Here is a 24,156-nt window from a genome sequence, read left to right on the forward strand (position 1 = left end):
AAACCTCTACACACAATACTTTAAGTTGCGCCGTTGCCAAATTTCGCCACAAAACCAACAAATGGAACTTACAGCCCCTCCAGATGTCCATGGAAATCAGGATTATGACATAGACGTGACACCACAACATGTGTTTTTCCCATTTGTGCTACAGGCATGGACAGTGTAGTACAAGTACATTCTGTTGGCATCTGTTTGTTTGCAGTGGTACTACCCGTAAAAACCCATTTTTTTTTATTATTGCCATATTTGCCCGTTTGGGGAATCCATAGCTGTTGTTCAGCATGAGTGACCTTTATGTAATAGGGTTTCTCGTATGTGTATTGTAATTTTAGCGATGTCTTGGAATGGTGATCCTTCAACGTAGACTTCACAAATCCCCAGACTTTCGCAAATGCTTGCTTGGTAGTGGAGGGAGTTTCTGCCGCGTTGATATGCACTGAATCAGTGCTAATGTGTTCTTTGATTACCAAAGTAAAACTGAAACTACATACTAGGCGGTTAAATAACCGACAAGAATAAGGCAATCAACTATATATCCAATGATTTATAAACCAACAAAGCAACTTTAAACGAATATACATATTTATTAACATCTTAAATTATCAAAACATATACAATAAATTATCAAATTAAGGAAATAATTTCCTAATAGGCTACATCAGCAGCTACATACTAGAACTGATTTGCTAGATAAGTGTCACGAGAAGGTAGAGATGGACATACTCCGATGTGGGAGATATGTAATCCAGAGTCTATCCAAAATGATAGAAAAAGATAATTAAATACCATTAGATTTTTGCGTATACAATATTGCGATCTTTGTTATTTTCAACATTTTTGCGAACACTGTAAACCTACTTATTTTAGCGCTTTTCGCGCTGAAATTGAAGCTCTATTTCATGTATAGTGCTAATTTTGTAAAAAAAAAAAAAAAAAAAAAGTGTATTTCAAGTAATAAACCACCGAATTGCGCTAATAAATTATAACTTACAGTTTTACGCATTTGGGCTAAAGTTTAAATGTGCTAAAACGAATCGTGATCAAAGACAATCGTGTATATACATGTATTATATGAATTATTAATTATTATACGAGAAAGAGTGACTGGTAAGGTTAATGAGCAGTTACTGAGTATCCTAATACTGCAAGCATCGCAAGAACCAAGACTTGGCATTTTTCGCTAGAGGGCTATTTGATTCTGAAGCTCCACGAGCAAAAGTGTTTTGCATTTTGAAATATACATATTATTAAACATGATTCGTTCATATGCCACTTCTTCGCGATGAAACAGGGGGTAGATTTACAGGAGCATGAATATAAAGATAAGTTTTAAATCAGATTGTATACATTCTTAGTCTTTTGATTATTGTTATTACATAAATTGGCTGGCAAAACATGACACAATATTCTGAAAATATACAGCTTGACTGACATTTTAGGGATTTAAATGTTTATGCTTCATATTTTTTTTATGAATATCCTCCAAATAATTATGCTGTCTAATTCTACTTACAATAACTTATATATCCACGAACCAAGCATATCTGTTTCCTATTATAATAAGTACTAGTATACTTTGCAAACATAACTTCTGTCATACAGGAAGTTTGCTGGTTCCTTGTTCGTTTTCATAATAAAAGTGTTAAACAATCACAGTAACATCAAGGTATCCCCTCTAACCACGTGTTCAGTTTCTGAAGCTGCTGAAGGACGCTGACTTTTCCTGTTCCTCCAAACGCTTTGTATTGGTCTACAGAGTTTTCGTAATTCCAAAGATCAGCAATATCACTGTCGACATGTGAACTGTAATAGAAAATACGAATACAACACACGGAATCAGTTTTTCATTTGAATAAAGTATTTTCTCAAACAAACATGGTTCCAATTTGATACATTCTATTAATTAATCAAATAATCAAAATACAATGATGCAACAGTTACTTGCAATGTTCGCAAAAAAGGTAATCAACGAAACTCGTGCGAATTTATTTTGTTCGTAACTTCCTAGTTGTTTGGATATTTGGGTCAATACCAACAACAGTTGTCGTGGTACGGTACCCGAAGAAACAACATCAACCACTTGGTCAATACAATGCCGACATCCCGAGTTCGATCCCCGGCGGAGTGCACTCTAAGTCCTTGTTTGCTGGTTTACATTTCAATTACAAACCTGATACTCTGTAGATCTTCAAGCGACAGATCAGGCAGCAGGCATTGCTTTTTCTCCGCCATTGCAACACATGCGCCAGAAAGGCCATGAGCTTGTCGGAATGGAACCTTAAACAGTATTCAATGATCATACCAATTAACAAGAAGTTAAGAGTAGAGGGGTATTGTATAAGCAATGGTCCTACGTTTAAGAAGTGAAAACAATGTTTTTTGATAGGTAAAATATACTCACATTGCCGCATCTACGTACAACCTAATTAAAATTATATAGTGTGGCGTTATCGACAAAATTCAGGTACAGAACATCGAACGGCAAGTACAACTGTAACATATATTTTGTGTTGAGACTTCAGTGAAAACATTAAAAAAGCATTGGGAACATATAGAAAAACACCTGCCGTAAACACTCTATGCAAATTTGGTACAGCCAAATACGATTGTATTAAAATCACGCAAGGGTGTTTTTAGAGATTACTGGAATCAAGAGAAGCTCAATATACGAAATTACGAAATATTTAAAATCACAAAAATCATCAAGTTATCATTTTAAAGCTGAATAACTGTTTTAGCAACATTTTTTGAATAGATCTTTGATGATTGGTCGAAATAATGAGAAAGGCATACATTTTCTGATCATATGCAACTAACAGAACAAAAACATAAACCCACCCCTTTCCGAACCAGGTAATAGGCAATATCTGTAGCCAGCATGTCCGGACTTAATGCGCCCCGCATCCGATCGGGATCGATCTGTCAAAACACATAAAAAATCCGTCTTTGCATATTACAGAGTTAGCTCCCTTGCGGGTAGGTGTCGATTGTTTCGTCATTGTTTTGTGAGCGCAATTCACGTCGCTTTCTCCGAAAAGTATGACGTCACAATCAATACCTACCCGTAAGTGCAGATAACTCTGTAATATGCAAATTCGGAATAGGTGAAAACATTAAATAACCACGGATAACTAGAGGAGTTGGATGGTAGCGATAGGGAAACACTACATATGTCGGCAGTGTTTCTTAGAAAATGACGACGATATATATCCGCTCTTAGATGTTACCATGCCTCCTCGCACAATAACAGGTACCTCTCTTGTATTTACATTACTATTTCCAGCCTGATCTTTATGACAAACTAAACATTTACATTATTAAAAAGAGTACGTTTTAAAATTTAACCAGATTACATTTTTTTTAATACGGAAAAGAGAAATAGAAAACCTTACAGAAGTACGAAAGATAGTAATATCTATAATATTACAGACTTTTAGAAGATTTCAAAAGTTTCAATTAGTTTTAAATCCTCTTACAATGCTGTACAACAACAGGTTAACCACCCTAACCCTTCAACCCCCTCCCACTCCCCCCCCAAAAAAAAATTAAAAAACGAAAAAAAACCCACATACATTTATATAAATGAATGTAAGGCCTCTACTTGTTGGCAGTATAATTAATTTTTATTTATTTGTATACTAAATCCAACTTTCTGATTGAGAGATATTTTTTCTTCATATATTATGAAAAAAAATCCGAGAATGGCCGAAAACTCGACGTCGATGTTGCGTAATGATTTAGAAAAAAAACAATCCATGGAAATGTCAATGGAATAGTACGTTTAAACGTATTTTATGTCATCAAGTAGTCTAAAAAACTTAATTATAAGTAATGATGAACTATTTTTCAACTTCATCGGATTATGAAATAAATTTTGTTTGCAAACTTTTGTGAGAATCCGCTACGCGGATTCACACAGTTTGCAAACACAATTTCTTTCATACCCCGATTGAGTTAAAAAATAGTGACATCAATGCTTAAATGAAATGATGCGGTATTTGTACTCACCTTAAGGGTAGATGACACACCCGTAGACACTTTTAGTATACCACTTAGTGTGTCGTAAGTATCAAACATACTCTCTTTATCCTCCTGTAGGTAAATACGGGAGATTGTAGATTCTTGTTATCAAATTAAAAGAGATCATACAAACAACTCATGCATTAAAATATGTAAAAATGGTAAATAATATCATGTATTCATTCTTAACACTTATTGTCAATCAATGCAATGCATATTGTGTTTTTAATATTTTTAGGTACAGTAGTCATTGTGGGCCTTTTGTAGAATAGAGTATGTTTTCGAGTTATTTTGCAAGCAAACACGCTTGCTGTTAATGAACTAACTTACTATCATATCAATTACTAAAAAATATGTCTTTCCTTTTCTTAAATCCATGGCAAGTTAGCAACCACGAGAAATCTCTACGCAATAATATAAAACGTATTACTTGTCTTACCTTAAGACTTGAGTGAAAGAAATTTAAGGCAAATGAGGAAAGAGCTTACCTGTAGATCTTTGTTATATGTGCTAGGTATACCTTTTAGTGTCATCATGAACCCAGAGCACTGAAACATCAAATATAGCATAACAAAAATTAACAAATATATTTATAATTATATAATAATAAAATGTCGGATACAAATAATGTAAACAAATAAAAATATAATGCAGAACTTTTTAACTAAGAGAACTTTTTATAAATAGAGGACATTGTTTCATATTGAACAATGACACAACAGACATATAACGGCACTTATCACCTCGATATTAAAGGGAAACAATTTAATCAGAGTAAAAACGACGAAAGACTTTATTGTTCTGAAGTTATACTTTGAACTTGCTTAATTGAGCTGTTATTCTATTTTTACGCTAGAAACGCTATACTGAAATATGGTAGCACTAATTATATTTTATGTACATTATTTATATGATATTCGAATATATCTTTGCGAATGACCTTTTTACGACGAATTTGTCATTGCGATGACCTGTTTACGACAAATTTATCATTGCGATACCTTGTTCACGACGAAATTATCATTGCGATGACCTATTTACGACAAATTTATCATTGCGATGACCTGTTAACGATAACGTTTGCATTAATTTGATTGCGTCAAAATAAGTACGTGAACGGTATGTAGAGCAAATACAAATATCGAATATCAATACGGACACAGCGTTAAATAGTTGTGATTGGTAGTTTATATTACATATACATGTAGTTGCTTACCTTCCCAAATAGTCTTCCAGATTTTCCACGAATAAGTTCTAAACTGTCTGCGTTCTTTTTCTGGGGCATCAGACTGCTTCCTGTACTAAAACAATGATATATTACCCTTGTAGTGAAGTCTCAGGAATATGAAGATTAAATAAAAATCTGAATCGAGTATCTCGAATGAATTCCTACACTTTCATGGAAATTTGCGAACAGGTAAAAGGTATTATCCACTGGCAGTACTCGATATTTGATAGCCAATCAGAGAATTGTAAACTTGCCAACAACATCAATCGTGGTCTTTTGATTATTAAAACATAGTTGTGATGTCATCTATTGTTATTTCTGTGCTCTAACTCCCGAATTATCGGACCATTACCTGTAACTGTCCTATATGTTACCTTTTACTGTCTTATAAGTGACTCTAATGTAAGACAGTCACTTATAAGACAGTAAAAGGTAGCATATGGGAGGTTACACAATACGGTTGAGTATATGTCTCCGGGCATAATCCCATAATTATTTTAACACACAACACACAACCTGCCGGAATTTTCCATGATTTTTAATTCCAAACTAAAAAAAAAAAAAAAAAAAAAAATCCCTCACAATGAATATGAAAAGAATTAAATCCTCTATTGATGCGCAATTAAACACATCCACAGAGTTTATGTATATATCCCAAATAGAGTTTTCCTCCTTATTATGAATTCACCATTTAACACTTATCTAATGCATTAACTCAAAAGCCCGCTTTTTGAAACCTTGTTTTTGTGCACCACTTTTGATTTAAAATTTCCCAATCATCTACACTGTAGATTTATACTTATTTTGATATTGTTTCAACAATATTTAAGAATTTCACCTAAATCCCATTGGCTTGTTGAATGATATTGCACATTGTATAAATAAATCCAAGATTGTCCCTAGAGAGGTAGTGTGACGTTTACCGGGTCCGATCCAGTCACAATGAACTGATGATCTATAGTGTCTATATTATGTACTGTTCCTATCAAATTACTCAGTGCAAATATATACAAATAATACACAGCTGATCTAGCTGTGATTCTATCTATCCCTAAATATTATGATTTACAATATCAATCCTACTGATCACTCAGTGCCTCTGAGTGATCGTGATAACTTAACTTCAAAATATACAAACAGCATAAATCATACAGATCAGAATAATTATTAAATGATTAGCAACAACTACTGAATTATCTATAAGCCTATGCGAGTAGTCTCCCCTACCTCGGGTGTATTCGATAATCCCTACTCGTACATATATAACCAGACTACGATAAAATCAATGTTATATTATCTATTAAGAACCTTTCCCTAAGGCCTAACACTACCGAGCTACCGAGTACTCAAAATCACTGTGCACTCACAGTACTCACTGCTACTGAGCACTCACGTTTACCGAGCACTCTCAGAGTAATCACTCCAGCAATGATTCACACACAATCATTACATATTACCGAGTACTCACAGAGTAATCACTAGTACTCTCAATGATTCATGTAAACGTAATCATTCAACGAGCAATCCCAAGGCTCAGTTTACAACTTACTCTCCAGAGTATATAACGCGGAGGAGGAAAGCCTTATTCAGGCACGTCAATCTCCGATCTCAACTCTACCGTAAGTTATTATCAACTGACGTATATAGGCAAGCCTTGTTCAGGCACATCTATATTTACCTTGTATTTACTTAGGTGCTTTCACTTCAGCAGCAGCTCGTCCAACACTAAGAAAAATCTCGTTGAAAACCGCGGCTTTATATACTGCCGGGCAACGACATTAGCGCCATCTATTTACAATAATCCTAGGCTCTAGAACGCTTAACTCACATATAGCTTAACATTACAAGCGTCTACTTGACGGCGAAACTAACAGACAAAAATAGAGCAGACAGCGATTCCGGATAGCATGGTAATACAACCGTATTTCATCACACTACCCACGCCTCCGAGCAACACGTGTCCTCACGTGCCATTACAGATAACTATAAGATACAAAATAGATTAAAGATAAAGGATTTATTGGTGGTTGTGACAAAGAAAACGATCAATTTGTCGCGGGTAATCAGTAGGACCTATCCAGTGCCTCTGCCCCAAAGAATTCGCAATACTCCACCAGCTCGACATCTCGGCCGTTGTCCGAGTATCTGGTGGTCTTCGTAACAGTTTTTCTGTTCACAGGCTGCTGTCTTAGCTCTGGTTCATAGGGATCAGTCTGTGTTGATGCATCCGCTCTTTCAAAATCGGTCTGTGTAGGGATGGAACTACGTAGCTTCTTCGAAACAACTGGCATCGGAACCATATTGATCGGATCCTTAGGGTCCACCCTTCTCTTTGGTGCCATGACAGGAATCGGCTTCGTAGGTTTTCTTATTGCACGTCCTGCCAAGAGGCAGTCATCCTCGGAGGATGAATCATCATGCACAACGGATGAATCTGAAACTTCCCCGAGAAGATCACCAGGGTCTTGTCCCTTCCAGCTCTCCACATCGGTCTCTGGTGAGTGAGCTTTGCTAAGTGCGCCTGAAGTAGAAGGTTGAGCCTTCGGAGAGTTCTTAGAAGATAATGCAGTATTCAGACTCTTTCCAGCAGCTTTCGGAACATCGCCTGCCGCATCATGGCGCTTCTGGTGCCTGGTCATATTAGTAGGTCTAAAAGTTTTGTAACTGCACTTTGGGCATGACAAGGTCTTTTTCTCCATAGTTTCAATTCCACATTTCAGAATATGTTCTTTTGATCTCTCTAATAGTTGATCCAAATCTTCTCTGAGTTTTTCTGATGGTGCATCACTAGAGGATTGCACTGTCTCGATCACACTCGATACAGGACTAGCATGAGCAATATTGGTTCCTGGGTAAATGGTCTGTGGATCCTCCTGCAGGTTCATGAGCCTCACTGGAACAGAAGTCTCACTATTCACCAAGGATCGGGCTACCAGAGCTTTCTCATTCTTCAGAAAGGAGTTGGTACCTTCTATAATAAGTGATTCATCCTCCATCTGTTTACCCATAGGAACATTCACTTGTCCGGTAATGATCATTTCACTCTTACCAGGAATGGTTATTTTCTCAGTAGCGACAACTCGAAAACATCCAAGTGTTCCCTCATACCTTGTGTCAACAGGAATATCATCTAGAACTAGCGATCCACGCTTCAGATCAATCAGACCATTTCTTGATCTCAAGAAGTCAAGGCCAAGGATACCTTCATTACTTATTTGTGCAACTACTGCCTCAAAGTAAACATCCCTGCAGCCTTCAGGTTTTATCATAAAACCTCCCTGACCAAGGACTCTGAGTTCACTACCATTAGCTGCCAAGATCTCCTTTTTAACTTCTCTGAGTTTTGGTCTCCGCTCTTGTGGAATTCTCTCATACACTTCTTGTGACAAGATTGTCACAGTAGCTCCGGTATCGACCAACAGCTTCACATTGGTATGCTGAACTTCTGAGATCATTGATTATCCTCCCATCACGGTGATCTGGCGCGACGCGTCGTCACCATCAAAGGGTTGCGATGATCCCCCGCGATGGGCCGATGTATCACCGAGGTTCCGTCACCGAGTATCCTCGTGACCATCGCGTGTTGCGATGACCTCCGCGATCCCCCGCGATCGTAGCACGATCGGTCACCGAGTGTCAGCAGGGATCATGGCGAATGGCTAAAATTTACCTGTAAAGTTGGTTGTCGGCAGCGGTCGTATGTTCGCTGATTTGTAACTGTTTTTTTTTGTTTTGGCAAGGTATTGATTCATTTGAGATACTGTTTGTTATAATTTCTGTCAAAAATGTTTGTTGACTGACCTAAATAAATTATTAATGTATATATATATGTGTGTGTGTATGTGTGTTATAATGGCAGAAATAAGTTTTTACTGCACGTGTCAACCTCCCTGAGCTGAATCTGTACTGACATTTTCTTACTGATCGTTCGTTTTTGTCCATTTACTAGGTAACAGATAATACAGAAATACGGTATATTGTTTTTAAATCTATTATTTGATTTTCGATTTTCAGTTAGACACTGCCGTAAATTCGGCATCCTATACAGTAGCAGCCAACAAAATGATACTTTAATTATAAGAAACTGAAAGATGAATACATTTGTAATTATTTGTGAATTTCGCTCTGGTGTACAGAGGAATTACATATTTTGTATTACCTTGATAAATACAAAGGGATTAGGCACAAGATATTACAACTTATGACGTCTTATCCAATCATCGTAAAATATTTACAGATGATGACATAGAAACGTGCTGTGAACAAATGAATATACCGAGTTAAATCCACAAAATGTATAGTAGATTGAACAAAATATTTACCGGTATGCATGGTTCTAAATACATGTACTGAATATGCATATTATTATAACTATAAGTGAATTGTATTTCTTAATTTCAAATATTAACTGTATATTTATAAGCGATGTTGACAAAATGTGTTCCATTGTAATACAAGCACACTCGGGTCTTGTTTCTGTATTAACATGTATGTCATAAAAGTTGTGCACATTACAGAGAATTTCAAAAGATTATAAGTTATTCATCTTGCTTAACGATTGTTTACGATCGATATGGGTTTCCCCGCTTTGTCACTGGATTGAGTGCACTAAATATTGCTATCGTAATGTCTCGGAGTAAAAGAAAATCTGAAAATATTTTGCATTGTATCTTATTTTATATTGGCGTAATGTTACCGAAAATATCGAACATCGTCCCAACGACCACTAATAAGCACTAAATTCACCCTTTTCAATTCTCCTATTTAATTCAATTTATTCCGTGGACCTTACGGTCCATAAGTGCAAATTACAACATTTCAAATATACTTTATATTACAAAAAGAGATGATTTCACACCCACATTCGCCAGTGAGAAGATATTCTTTGGCTATTACAAACTCGATTGAAACACAGTATCTACTAAGTTAAAGTACATGTATTTGTACTAGTGTACATAATCTAAGGGTAGAATGCTTTACAATTCTATGTAACTATTGAAAACCTTTTAGATTAATTTTGTAAATTACGAAATAAAATAAATTATCATTTAGATTTGTGACCAATAATTACCCTCCTAAATTCTCACGAAATCAATTGACATCTAAGTGTTTATTCATAATAGCGATAAAAAAGATAGCTTGACACTGGCCATTAATAAGTTTCAATTACCACAAATTCCTTTTATGTAATCGGTGCGTTAATGACGTGCCAGTGTCAGAGGTTGGGACATGTTGTTTTAGTAATTTAGGTTTTCGCTGAACTCTAATTATGGTGCTATATGTGAACAACAAGAACTTAATCGGTTTCTCAATACTCATTGTGTAATGAAGATGACCTTTATTTTAAGATAAATGTGTGCAACCCTCATCCGCAGACTACACTCTTCAGCCTCCCGCTGTGATAGACAGATTTACCTGTGTCCGGCCGGCTAACTGGTCATCGGAAGCAAGGACGTATGTCGCCACGTGCCGAAAAATGTCCAAATATAACCACTGCAGCTTGACACGTATGTGTTGTCATAGCGACGGCTGCCCCAGATCATAGCCACAGGCGTTTACCTGTAGACTTTTTTTCAAAATGTAGCGTGTGCAGTCAGTTATGGTACATTGGTTTTCGATAGAAGATCAAACTTTAGTACGGTTATTGTACATGTGGTATTATCCAGATTATCGGAGCTCCACTGCTACATTAAACTCAGATGTACGAATGTACAGATAAACATTTATGATTTCAATTTAGATACAACTTTTCGTTCACAATTAAAGATTGTGATGATGAGTTCTATGTATATACATCCTTGAAATAATTTTATATCGGTTAGACGATGTATTCTGGTAAGTAGTAATACACCGTACATAATAGCTAGGACATGATCATATTATAAAAAATATACATTAAATAGTAATTAAATTATTTATGTCTCAAGGATTTACAAGATGATGTCTCTGTATAGAAAAAAAATTCACACTTTGATTTGCTGATGCAATTTTGTAAAAAATTTGTTTCGATTTGTAATTCTGGTGTGGACTACGGTGAGTGATTATCTCTACTTATTTAAATGATCTAGTTTAAATTGTTAGAATAGCACATTTTGGTGTTCAACAACAATATGTATGGTAAAGGTATTTTTAATCATCCATCATGTCATGCTTAATATTCCAGGTTCAATAATTTCACTTCTTGTTACACTTACAATTGTATCCAAGTGTAAAAACTCTTGACATCTTGGATCACGGTAGGTATTTCCCTGTGCTAAGAGGTATGACCCTTGTCTTGGTCACACGACGATCTACCAGCGAAACCATGTACTGGTATTTGACATCACAGGTAGTGCACATATAGTGCAGAATCTCTAGATATATATGAATTAAAAATTAATAAATTAATGTTATCCTTTTATTCACTAAACACGTAACATGGATCAGAAGATTTCAAATATATCGGCAGATTTAGTTAATTAACAGTCATATATCGCCAATCGCTGTCTCTCTGGTTCTCATTCGGACACTTAAATTTAGCTGAAATTAAAGCGCCGTTTAAATTAATTAAAGAAAAAACCCGTAAAAATCGCATGGCCTTATGCACATCTCAGGAAAAATCGTCTGGGCAAGGATTTATAAGTCTCATATACGTCCTTGGTCTTGGCAACGATACCGCTGTCGAAGTACCTCGCTCATATGGCTCATGTTGACTCGCTTATGTTGTACACGGAAAGGAAAATTATATTTTGATATTTTATTCTGTTAAATTTCCTGACAATGATATCAAAACCGCATAAAAATCGGCCGCTATACCGAGATACCTCCCTCAAAATTGCTCAATTTGTACCTGTATAACGACTCATGCGACTGCTGATTTGGGGGAATAACCGAACTTGTGACGTCATTACCGGCAGTGGGCTGTTTTGTAGTGTAAAGTACAAATAATGTATGTCTGATATGGGGCTATGATAATTTACAACTATATATATACACACACACAATTATACCTGATCCTCGGTATGATTAAGCTATAAGCTTCTTGACCAATTAGGATGATGATATGATTATATGAATATATTACGAAGTATTGCATTTGAACTAATGCTAAAATAATAGTCTAAAGGGATCACCTTGTATACGTATTAGATGTGTGCGGCTCGTAATCCTGATATTCATTTGAATATGTTCTGTTCAATATACGTGATTTTCTTTCTTTAAAGCAAAGATTTGGATAGTATATCAAAATATTCTAAATATCTGTTTTAAGCAATCATCTACAGAGTGATGCAGTACGTTTATTGGTCATATGAATTATCATTATTATCATATGTATATCAAATAATGATCGATATTGACCAAAACTCACAAAGAATTGAATATCCGAAATCTAGCAATTATCAGAAATATCATTTCTGACATTATGCATTACTTTTGATAAGGAATTATTAGTTTTCACTTATAAATCCTTGCTTTTGAATAGTTCTTTTTTCGATATGCCATTGTAAATAATATTACTGTTTCTAGTATAAAAATACATCAATCTGATTGAAAAATACATACACATGATACACTTGCTATATGTAATGTACAAATTGGGCCAAGACCTGTGTACAGTGTGAATTGAAATTACATGATGGTCAATTTGCTCACTCCCGTGGATAGTTTCTCTTTCTTACGTAATCTGGCCCCTCTCATGAGACCGTATTGAGACGATGTTGACCAGCGAAGTATACAGTTAGAGATTACAACACAGCGTGACATCAGCTAAGAAGTCTCTAGTCTCAGTTTTTTCTTCACATCCGTGCATGATCTGTTTTATAAATAAAGACACTAATTAATGAATGAATTTCAGCAAAAATATGAACAAGTCATGTACAGTATGAAAGCTGAATGTTTTTTTTTTGTCAGAAAAAATGGATCGATATATATATCACTCCACTAAATGATACATATATGTATTTGTGTTATGGCGGTTCTCAAAACTTTATATGTATAATTAAAGCCGCCAATTCACGAAAATGAAATAAATCTGCTCTCAAGATATATTGTTAGACATAATTACTTATATACAAAACGTTCTGTTTAGAATCATGCCATATATCATGAAAGAACTAGGAGACATCAGCTTACCCGGGTCGGGTCTTGGATAACATAATGAAGGACGTATCAGTCCTTGATATGATACATGTATTCAATGTGTATGTGTAGTCACTGGGAATATTGGAATTTTACCAAAGAAATAATAATCACTTTTGATTACAGAAAACAATTGACTTTTCCCTTAATTACCAAGATCGGTAGCAGAAATATTAGTTCGTAATATTTACACAACGGTATGTTTACATGTATGAAAATAAAATCATTGTCACAGCTTGAAAGTTTCCTCCGCCTGTATACAAGGTTGGTTAATTTTATTATTGTAAATAATACGAAATAATACTTCACGATATATAATAATATATCAAGGACGAATATATAAATAAAACTCATCATCGAAATTTCAATGGTGCTGCTAAATGTTCACAGACATGATGTCTATCGATAATCAAAAACCATAACTGACTGCACACCCTACATTTTGAAAAAAAGTCTACAGGTAAACGCCCGTGGCTATGATCTGGGGCAGCCGTCGCTATGACAACACATACGTGTCAAGCTGTAGTGGTTATATTTGGACATTTTTCGGCACGTGACGACATACCTACGTAAAATTCGTCCGGAATATTGCAAGAATTTTATTAATGAACAACATTACGTATAACTTAACGCCAGAGACAGATGATACTGACGGCTTCTGGATAATCTTCCGACATGGATTTATTCGTCCTTGCTTCCGATGACCAGTTAGCTGGCCGGACACAGGTAAATCTGTCTATCACAGCGGGAGGCTGAAGAGTGTAGTCTGCGGATGAGGGTTGCACACATTTATCTTAAAATAAAAGTCATCTTCATTTCACAATGTGTATGAAACTTATATTTAGAAACCGATTTTATTTTAAGTTCTTATTGTAAACATCAATCCTTGTAAACATGAATTCTTGGAAGTATATTGGTATAGCTATAAAGCGGTCGTAAGCTACATTAGAGACGATACACTATACATACACAAGACCGTTCTTATGAAAACGTAAGTCATGACAAATTAGTTATCGACCTCAAACTATTTTCTTTAGACCTGGCTATAATTTAAGACAGGTGCACGATGAAATAGACTATACTAGCTAGTGATGGCAAGTTTAGATAAGGTCGTCGTAATTCGGCCGTCGAATAAATTTAAGACATAGATAATAAGTGATATTTTTTTTTAGAAAATGGTGTCAAAATTCAAACTAGTAGAGAAACTTTAAAACACAAAATAAGGACATGTCAGTGAACTCCTTTGAATAATTAGACAAATGACCCAAGGCCGTCTCTATGATATTTGACTGATGTCACCAACATTAGTCCCGGTCGCTGAAAATTTGGCCACCACTATAAAATTAGACTGAGGTCATCAAAATTCGACCCGGTCGTTAAAATTAGATAATTGCTGTAATATTAGACTGAGCCATCACAATTTGACCCAGTCGCTAAAAATTAGACTCGTCACTGAAACTTAGACCACCACTATAAAATTAGGCTTGGGTCATCAAAATTAGACCCGCCACTGAAAATTAGATCACCGCTGCAATATTCGACTCGGTCACCAAATTAGACACGAAGTCTTAAATAAGACGGTCTCTATATAGACTGATGTCATCAAAAAATAGGGGGTTTGGGAATTAGTACACGAACTATGGCATGTATTTCTAGACAATTTTGTTCAGAATTATTAGATCAATTTTCCATAAATATAAGACCAAATCGAAGAAAAAAAAATAGTACTTTGTATTGTGTTTAAGTGTATATGCTCACACAAACACTGCGTAATTTGTGAGGTACATATATGGTATCTATACGATACGTATATGGTAAATATAGTTATGTATCAATCAAAATCAATACTATGAAATATTCCATTTTATACGGAATGCTTAAGCAGCACCCATACAAAAGGACGGAAAGATTCATTTTAAAATAATAACTTATAAAATTGAGAAGCGCATTCGTAAAGTAAAAAGTTTTTAATTCACGATTTCTTCTTTATTTCCCGATCTTTCCTAAATATCATACACCAAAATTGAGATTGGATTATTCCCTTTCCAATGCTGTCTTCCAATTTTTGCTGACATTTCTGTATCGATAGTTATCAACTTACCTGTATTTTACTCACTATATGGCTCTACTCTCCACACATGCAACCAGCTGTGAAGTATACAGGTACATAACTCACCGCGGAAGGAGGAAGGGGTGTTAGGACACACGTGTAATTAACACATCCCATGGTGATATATGGTATCTATAATCTATACGATACGTATATGGTAAATAGAGTTATGTATCAATCAAAATCAATAGTATGAAATATTCCATTTTACACGGAATGCTTAAGCAGCGCCCATACAAAAGGACGGAAAGAATTCATTTTAAAATAATAACTTATAAAATTGAGAAGCGCATTCGTAAAGTAAAAAGTTTTTAATTCACGATTTCTTCTTTATTTCCCGATCTTTCCTAAATATATCATACACCAAAATTGAGATTGGATTATTCCCTTTCCAATGCTGTCTTCCAATTTTTGCTGACATTTCTGTATCGATAGTTATCAACTTACCTGTATTTTACTCACTATATGGCTCTACTCTCCACACATGCAACCAGCTGTGAAGTATACAGGTACATAACTCACCGCGGAAGGAGGAAGGGGTGTTAGGACACACGTGTAATTAACACATCCCATGGTGATATATGGTATCTATAATCTATACGATACGTATATGGTAAATAGAGTTATGTATCAATCAAAATCAATAGTATGAAATATTCCATTTTACACGGAATGCTTAAGCAGCGCCCATACAAAAGGACGGAAAGATTCATTTTAAAATAATAACTTATAAAATTGAGAAGCGCAATCGTAAAGTAAAAAGTTTTTAATTCACGATTTCTTCTTTATTTACCGACCGATCCTAAATGTCATACACCAAAATGGAGATTGGATTATTCCCTTTCCAATGCTGTCTTCCAAGTTTTGCTGACATTTCTGCATAGATAGTTACAGTACCTGAACCGTTTAACGTTCCCAGCCTAACGCAAACGTAACTCAAAAAATCCGTCCGTTAGCTAACGCTTACGATTGCTAACGATTAACGATCAACGATTAACGCAATAACGATTTACGCAAAACGCTAAACGATCGGCAAGCATAGACCGGAAATACCATTGTTATAATCACGGAAATGGCTTGACGGTAAATAAATTACGGATCTTGACGTTCTGAAATACAAACGAAAGTATAAAAAACGGGAGTATGTTTAGGATTAAAATTTCTGTATACCATATAAACATTTGCCTATGAAAACTATATGGACACGATGAGGTCAAAGACGACAGCACTCAATACGAAGTTTCCACTTTACAGGTACAAAATGTACGTTTACAAAATGAATTACATGTGCAACTGTATGTATTAAGAAAGAATGGTATTATTCTAAAGTGTCTCATTCACCCGATATTTTAAGAATAACAAATTATTACAACATCTCTTTACTGATAATAACACAATGAAGTCAAACACGACTGAACTCGATATGAAGTTTCCACTTTACACGTACATGTGTACGTTTACAAATTACGTGTACAACCGTATGTATTAAGAGAGAATTGTATTATTGTAAGGGTCATATTTATCCGATATTTTAAGAAATAACAAACAAATTGTTACAACAACACTTTATTGATAATATTATCGTCACAATGTCATAATTTTAGTGAAGCGATCAGGCGTATACCGGTACTTTAAATAGTATCATGGTGTCGAAATGACGAATAAACGATTTTCACACAAACACATTTAAAATGCATTACATCAAATTTCCATCTATATGCTTGATTTCTATTATCGATATTTCATAACTCAACAATTGTAATAAGTAACATTTTATAGTGTTTCCCGCATCAATCACAAGTTTACGTTTGTTTTATTTTTCAGATTGTCGAAAGGCTCTTCCGCTTACCATGGAAAACGTATTCTCGGAATATTTTTCATAAAGGATTATACATTGTATTACTAGGGTGTGCATTTATAATTATAGATATACAGTATATGTGTACATAAAAGTTCATTGCTTACAATTGACTAGGCATCGATTTTAGGATCGCACATGTACATTTAAAAATGTACGTACTACATGTACATACATGTACGCCACAGTACAGCTACTGTAATAAAGATTAAACATTTGAATTCGTGTTTCGCCATTTGCAGTTCTCTCATTATATAGTTTCATGCATATAGTCAAGATATAAAGAATGAAAATATTCCCCTTCCAGTTATCTATATTCAAATTAAGTCAATTATGCAAAATCATTGATGACAACAACGATGAAGATAGTGATGCAGATGTACACTGAAGATTACTGTAAAATTGCATTGCGACAATTTTCTACGTATATTTGTAACCGGTGTAAGAAACAAAGTTATTTGATCACATATCACATCAAGCAACTCTGCAATTTACAGTTACAAACAAATAATTATTCATACAATGTATAAGTGTGATAAGCTAATTCATTCCAACGTAATATATAAGAAAGCATATTGTAAACATCAAAACTTTGAAATACGACAGTACGTGAAATGTACTGTCACATTGTACGGGGCACAGGTAAGTTGGGTATAGAGTTAATCTCCCTCCCAAGAAGGTGTTAATTACAGGTGAACTCCGCCCGTGGCCAGCGACAGAGGGTCGACACAAGGTAACACCTGTCGTGACCTTTATACCTGTACAGGTAAAATACCCGTGCGCGTCACGCTGGGAATTGAAGAGATTCAAGGTACAAATAACAACGAACACGTGTGAGAAGTTAATTGTCCAGGTTTTTTTTTATTGATATGAACAAAAACGTATATCCGTGTCTGATTTGACACGCGTACAGTACGTGTGAAGGCTTACAATATAACGTACCTGCTCAGTTCGAATTCTGAACACGTGTTCTACATGTAGATGTAGGTATACTCGTACATTACGGACATTCTTGTATCTGAAGAAATGCAAACGTTTACATCTTTTTATTCCCTTTTCCATTTTCATATAAATACAAGTACTAATATATAAATAATTGCGTTTAAAAATATTTACATGTAGATGCCAAATCTCACCTCTTTCCGTGTTCAAACTCGTCATGTTAATGATTTTTAAACTTCACGAATTTATTTACAAATCTCCCGAGTTGCGTTCTTCGTACGTTGATAATTTTCAACATAACAAGAACAATATTACCCAGCGTGTCTGTAATATCGTTTTTATATATTTTTATTATCTGTTTTAGCTATTTTCGTGAGTAATCTTTCAATTGTCGTGGATTTTTTCTAAAAAATTGCTTTGGACATTAATGTTCTGTAAGACAGTTTCGTTAATATTTGAATTGCTTTCGCAGAAATAATAATAACAGAAACATATATACATATATGATATATGCTTCTGATAATAATAATAAAAAAGTGAAAATCACATTAAGTTTTGTAGTTTTGATAATTAATACATTTATTATTTCTGTCGGGAGGAGGAAGGGGTGTTAGGACGCGTGTAATTAACACATCCCATGGTGATCGATGTTGTACAGGTAAATGACGAGCTATATCCTATTTTAATAAGGACGAATAGAGAACAATAGGGGCTAATTACAGGTAAGTTATAGTCTCTTTTAGAAAACGATTTACCAGTGAAACACCTGTGCGATAAAGTCACAGCAAGAACATTAGTACTCTTCTGACTTTTTTATTACATTTTCTTTTCAAAATCACATTATCAACATGCATATCTATTATACCAAAAATATACGTAACTTAATTTCCCACATCTTATATCATGAAAATCTTACAATCCTGAATTATTATATATCCATTTTGCCTGAAATATTTATAATAAATATTTAGAGATTTACGGCATATGCATCGCTAACTATATGAAGCATTAGCGGCTAAATACTACAATTTTACATCTATAACACATTTATCTGAAGCTTCATATCTCTTATCCTCGGTTTCTTATAAAATTCAAGATCATTCAGATAAGCCACATTGAAATTAAACCCATCGCTAAGTAAAAAAAAACTTTAATGTAAACAATGCGGTAGTTATTTTATCAACGCTGTATTCGAATTAGGACAGCTATGCAGTACGGTAACATACAAATGTAGAAAGTCGTCGATTATTCACCTTAAATACTCTAAACATGTATGTATTTCATGAGACAAGCAAATACTTGTACGATTGTCTTTTTATACGTATATGAATACGTTTTTATGACTCTTGAATACATTGATTAATAAAAAAGAGATTTTGAAAAACATATATTCATGTTACAGCAACGCTTTCTATCGACAGAGGATTTGCTTTGGTCAGCCAATCAAAAAAAAAAAAATGTTTTCCACTGAGTGTCACCGATCAGTGTGGGACATAAAAACAGCTTTATTATTTTCTAGGGTTAGGGTTAGGATTAGGTTAACCCTTAACCATTCATACAAAAGGGCAATGAAAAACATATAGAACACACAGTACATATTTAAACAACAAGTTAAACAATTATCAAGGCCGCTTTCCTCAGAGTTTTTAATAAAGAGGCCTAAATCCTGTAGAAATTGTAGATCATTAGAAGACAAAAGTCGTTCCAAATTTTAAAAGAATTTTTCTCGCTGTAAAGTTAACGGTTCGCTTAAAATGAAGTTGGTTTCATTCTCAATGTCGTTACAAAATATGCCAGAAGACGGGGAATCTTTTTAGTGACAGAAGTTATTTACCGTTACAGGTTCTGCTAAATAAATATTGCAAGTTTTGCAGGATTAATATTCATAAAATTGCCCACCAATGAACAAGCGTGTCCAAGTTATCGGTCACTTGTGTTAGAGAAAAACAAAAGCTTTAAAAACATTGGAAATTTCTGATTGAAAAGTATCTTACGATCACATTAAAATATGAAAAAGATTATCAATTATTTATATTCATATCGTATTCTATAATGAACTGTTCTATATTTTCGATATGACTCAACATTTTCACCGTCTGCCGACGGAACACATATCTCAGGTAATCTTTGCCAGCGTAACACTGACACCGTGACACTCAGGGACTGTGCTACCGCGATCCGCGGAGGACCGCCCGCTTTGAAGATCCGCGATGAAACGATCGCCGCGGATCATGGTGACATGGCGGATCACCGTGATCACGATGGGTCGCGGAGACGCCGCTTTGAAGATTCTCGGTGACGATTCATGGTGACATGTCACCGCGATTGTCCCCCTTGAGAGATAAGCCGACGCGGAGACAGCGAGACATTTCGATAATTTTTAATGGATGATAATTTTAAATAAAATTCCTGAATGTAAATACTACTGAAAGTAACCCATAAAGCTTTACTGCAACTTATAGACTTTTACCATTTAAAAAGTTACCTCTTGTATTGACAGCAACTCTATTCAAATTATAAAATTGATTAGCATTCTCAATATAATTGTTCAAAAATTAAACTATTTACCAATATTGTTAACAAAAAATCTGTCCAGAAGAACTTCAAAACCTTCTGGACAGTATAACCGTAAACAACTGGTTATCAATATTGACTTTTTACAACAATTAATTGTGTAGTAAAATAATCTTCAAAAGCGCGATTGAGTGACCCGATTGTCAGAGAAATTTGTTATCAAATTGAAAATAATTCTCCCCACACTAACGACGATTTTTTGATCCCCTGTATAATTAATTAAAACTATCTTCCTTTTTACTGTTATATGACCAACCCCCCCGCCTATAAAAGAAACTATTATCTAAGAAAAAGCCGAAATCTGATCAACCCCAATCTTGGAAGTCAATTGACTAATGTTGTACAAAGTGAGGTATCAAATAAACTTTACAATTTTGGTATTTTTTTATGTAAATGAAAAAAATGTGGGGCATTTTAAATGATTTGCATGGATGGTAATGTATGTAGTTGTCACAAAAATGTTTATCCGTGCTACAACCACCACTCATAAAAACGCTGTTATCAAAACGTTTTATCAAAAATTTCGATTAGTAATTACCCTGCCACCAAAATCATTAATAATATATTATTTCACTTTAAAAAATATTCACAAATGAATTTTTTATTACATATAATATAAAACATAAAATTTGCTTAAATACTTATTATTTAATTTTTACAATTTATCAGTACAATTAATGAAAATTGGCAAAAATGCCATGTTGTTAATGAAACACAACCCCCACCCCTTCCACCAATTGTTACTCCCCCCAACCTATTCATCACCTTCACCGGAACATGCATGTACAGTTTCGTTGAACTAAATTCTGATCAAACTGAGGAGACCTTGCAAACCGATTTCAAAATGATCGTACCCATCTTCCGTTAAAACATGCCACAACGATAAGCCGTGCAAAATTACCTGGTACATACGTTATTTTCACATCAACTTAAAAATGGCAATTATAAATAAACTGGTTGCATGGTCACATGACAAGTATTATTCTAAAACTTGGCCCCTTAAACAAACATATACAATCATGAATCTAGAACTTCGGCTCCAGTGACTGACTATTTTTATAACTTCCGGTTGCGTGCTATAAGAGCAACCAACTTAATGATTGTACAGAGACCACAGTGTGAAACCATTTGTTAATAGTTTGTGTAAATGTATTATTAATACAAAGGTAGATATTATTAGTTAGCTGTTGTGGTTCATATAATTAAAGGCTAGGTTCTCTTATTACACTAATTTATAGAAAAAAAAGTTTTTGGGTCATTCTGCTCAAACTCCAACCAGGGTAGCTTTATTTGAAAATCAGGCGCATTTTGCACTATAAAATACTGTAATCCTGAATGATGTTAACCTATTCTTTATCTAAGGTGAAAGTGTGAACCTAAAATCTCAATAATGTGAATTTCCAAAATTCATATCATTGTTATCTAGGATTAATTAACTTCAGAAAAAAACATTTTTACTTTTGAAATTCATATTTAAGCCAGCCAATCAGCGCCGGGCATTAAAATTCTATCTGCTGGTCTTCAATCTTGTTATACACACAGGGGGGGGGGGGGCCATATGCGGAAGACAAGAACGGAGGGTTCGTTCTTTTCATTTAGTTGGTTTTTCCCCTAGAGGCAGGAAGGATAGTTAAAATTAACATTTCCTATACTCACTATGATGTAAAATGTGTATTTTCTTGGCTGTATGTCAAATCTTTGTAATATGAACTTAATCGGTGGAAGTGGTTTTTGTCCAGGACAGGGCTTCAACCTTCGACAGTCACCCGGGAGTAGTAGTAAAAAACGTATAGTAATTCTGAAAACATGGGAAATATCTTGAACTTACACACACTGTGTTGATTAATTGCCAATTATGTATTAAATATTGAAATCGTGTTAATGTTGTATTTAAGTTAATTATTGGTTACATCATTAAACTTTCTGAATATAATGAATAAAATAGGAAAAGTCCCCCAGCCAAGGGGATGGAGATAATCCATTGATTACATATCCACGGTACCCTCCTATATTATATAGAAAATGTCAAAGATTTTGGATAGGAGAAAACCCAATATACCAACCCTTTTACATATCATTCAAATTTACCAGGAACATGCAAGGTTCCAGTAGTCCTTTTTTGCTGTTTAAAATAAACAAAATAAAAAAAACAAAGGATCAAACCTGTAATCGAGCTCAAATAAAAGAGATATGCATGTCTTTGTTCCGTGACTGGAATTCTGTGCAACAACCAATATAATTTTCCGGAAATTCTTGAATGACCCTGAAACACCATTAATATGTTTCAATTAACAGAAAAAAATATTCACAAATGTATTATTCATCATTATAACAAAAATTCATACTTTTACTAAATCGTATTAGCCTAATACTTACAATAATCAGGACATTTCTTGAAATTGCTTACCTAGGAAGGTACACCCCCACCCCCTCCCCGCCCACCAATATACCGGCAGTATAAAAACCCACACCCCAAACTAACATTATGTAATACAATGTAATTGTCTCCACCATAATGTACCATTTCAAAGTATAAAGCTGGTAACGTAATTTATACCTTATGGCGTGCCACTCCAATATGGCAGAGACGACTGACACCCCCCCCCCCCCAATTTCTTGATTTGACCGCTAATTCCTGGTTCATCTAAAAAACCGGAACATGCATACAGTTTCCGTGAACTAAAATTCTGACCAACTGAGGAGACCATGCACCGCGCACCCATGTGATCGTACCCATCTGATGTTAAACGCACATGTCACACGTTTTTATAGCCGTGCTAATTACCTGAATCTACGTTATATGTACCATTAAACTTACTGGCCAATTCTAAATAAACTGCATGCATAGTCACAGTGACACGTATTATTCTAAAACTTGGCGGACTTACCTTTGTATCAATGGACCCACTCACTCGGCTCCAGTGACTGACTCTTATACTTCCGGTTGCGTTCGCTATAGAGGAGGCAACCAACTAAATGATTTTACATAGACCACAGTGTTAAACTTTGTTAAAGTTTTGTACTGTATTATTAAAACAAAGGAATATTAGTTAGCTATTGTGTTCTATAATTAAAGTCTAGGTTCTCATATAACACTAGATAGAAAAAAAGTTTGGGTCCTTCTGCTCAAATTCCAACCAGGGTAGCTTTATTGAAATCAGGCGCATTTTGCACTAAAAAATCCTGAAATTCTAATGTTTTTACCTATTCATTATCAAAATTGATATTTTGAACCTAAATCTCAATATGAATTTCCAAATTCATATCATGGTTATCTAGGAATAATTACCTGTCAGAAAACAT

The 24,156-nt window shown here is 34.8% G+C and overlaps 1 protein-coding gene across 2 annotated transcripts in view; it reads right to left on the minus strand.

The window, feature by feature from the left end:
- Positions 1–567: 567 nt before the first annotated feature.
- The window catches only part of LOC138332029 (argininosuccinate lyase-like), a 79,093-nt gene continuing 55,504 nt past the window's right edge, over positions 568–24,156 (minus strand). For both annotated transcript variants that reach the window (XM_069279963.1, XM_069279965.1), the window contains exons 12-17: positions 5,240–5,324; positions 4,512–4,571; positions 4,012–4,095; positions 2,842–2,922; positions 2,174–2,280; positions 568–1,806 (exon numbers count right to left, since the gene is read on the minus strand). In XM_069279963.1, the coding sequence (XP_069136064.1) occupies positions 1,665–1,806; positions 2,174–2,280; positions 2,842–2,922; positions 4,012–4,095; positions 4,512–4,571; positions 5,240–5,324 (559 nt within the window). In that variant the 3' untranslated portion in view covers positions 568–1,664. The remainder of the gene's footprint in view (positions 1,807–2,173; positions 2,281–2,841; positions 2,923–4,011; positions 4,096–4,511; positions 4,572–5,239; positions 5,325–24,156) is intronic.

This window comes from Argopecten irradians, chromosome 9 (genome assembly GCF_041381155.1).
Source record: "Argopecten irradians isolate NY chromosome 9, Ai_NY, whole genome shotgun sequence".
NCBI classification, from domain to species: Eukaryota; Metazoa; Mollusca; class Bivalvia; order Pectinida; family Pectinidae; genus Argopecten; species Argopecten irradians.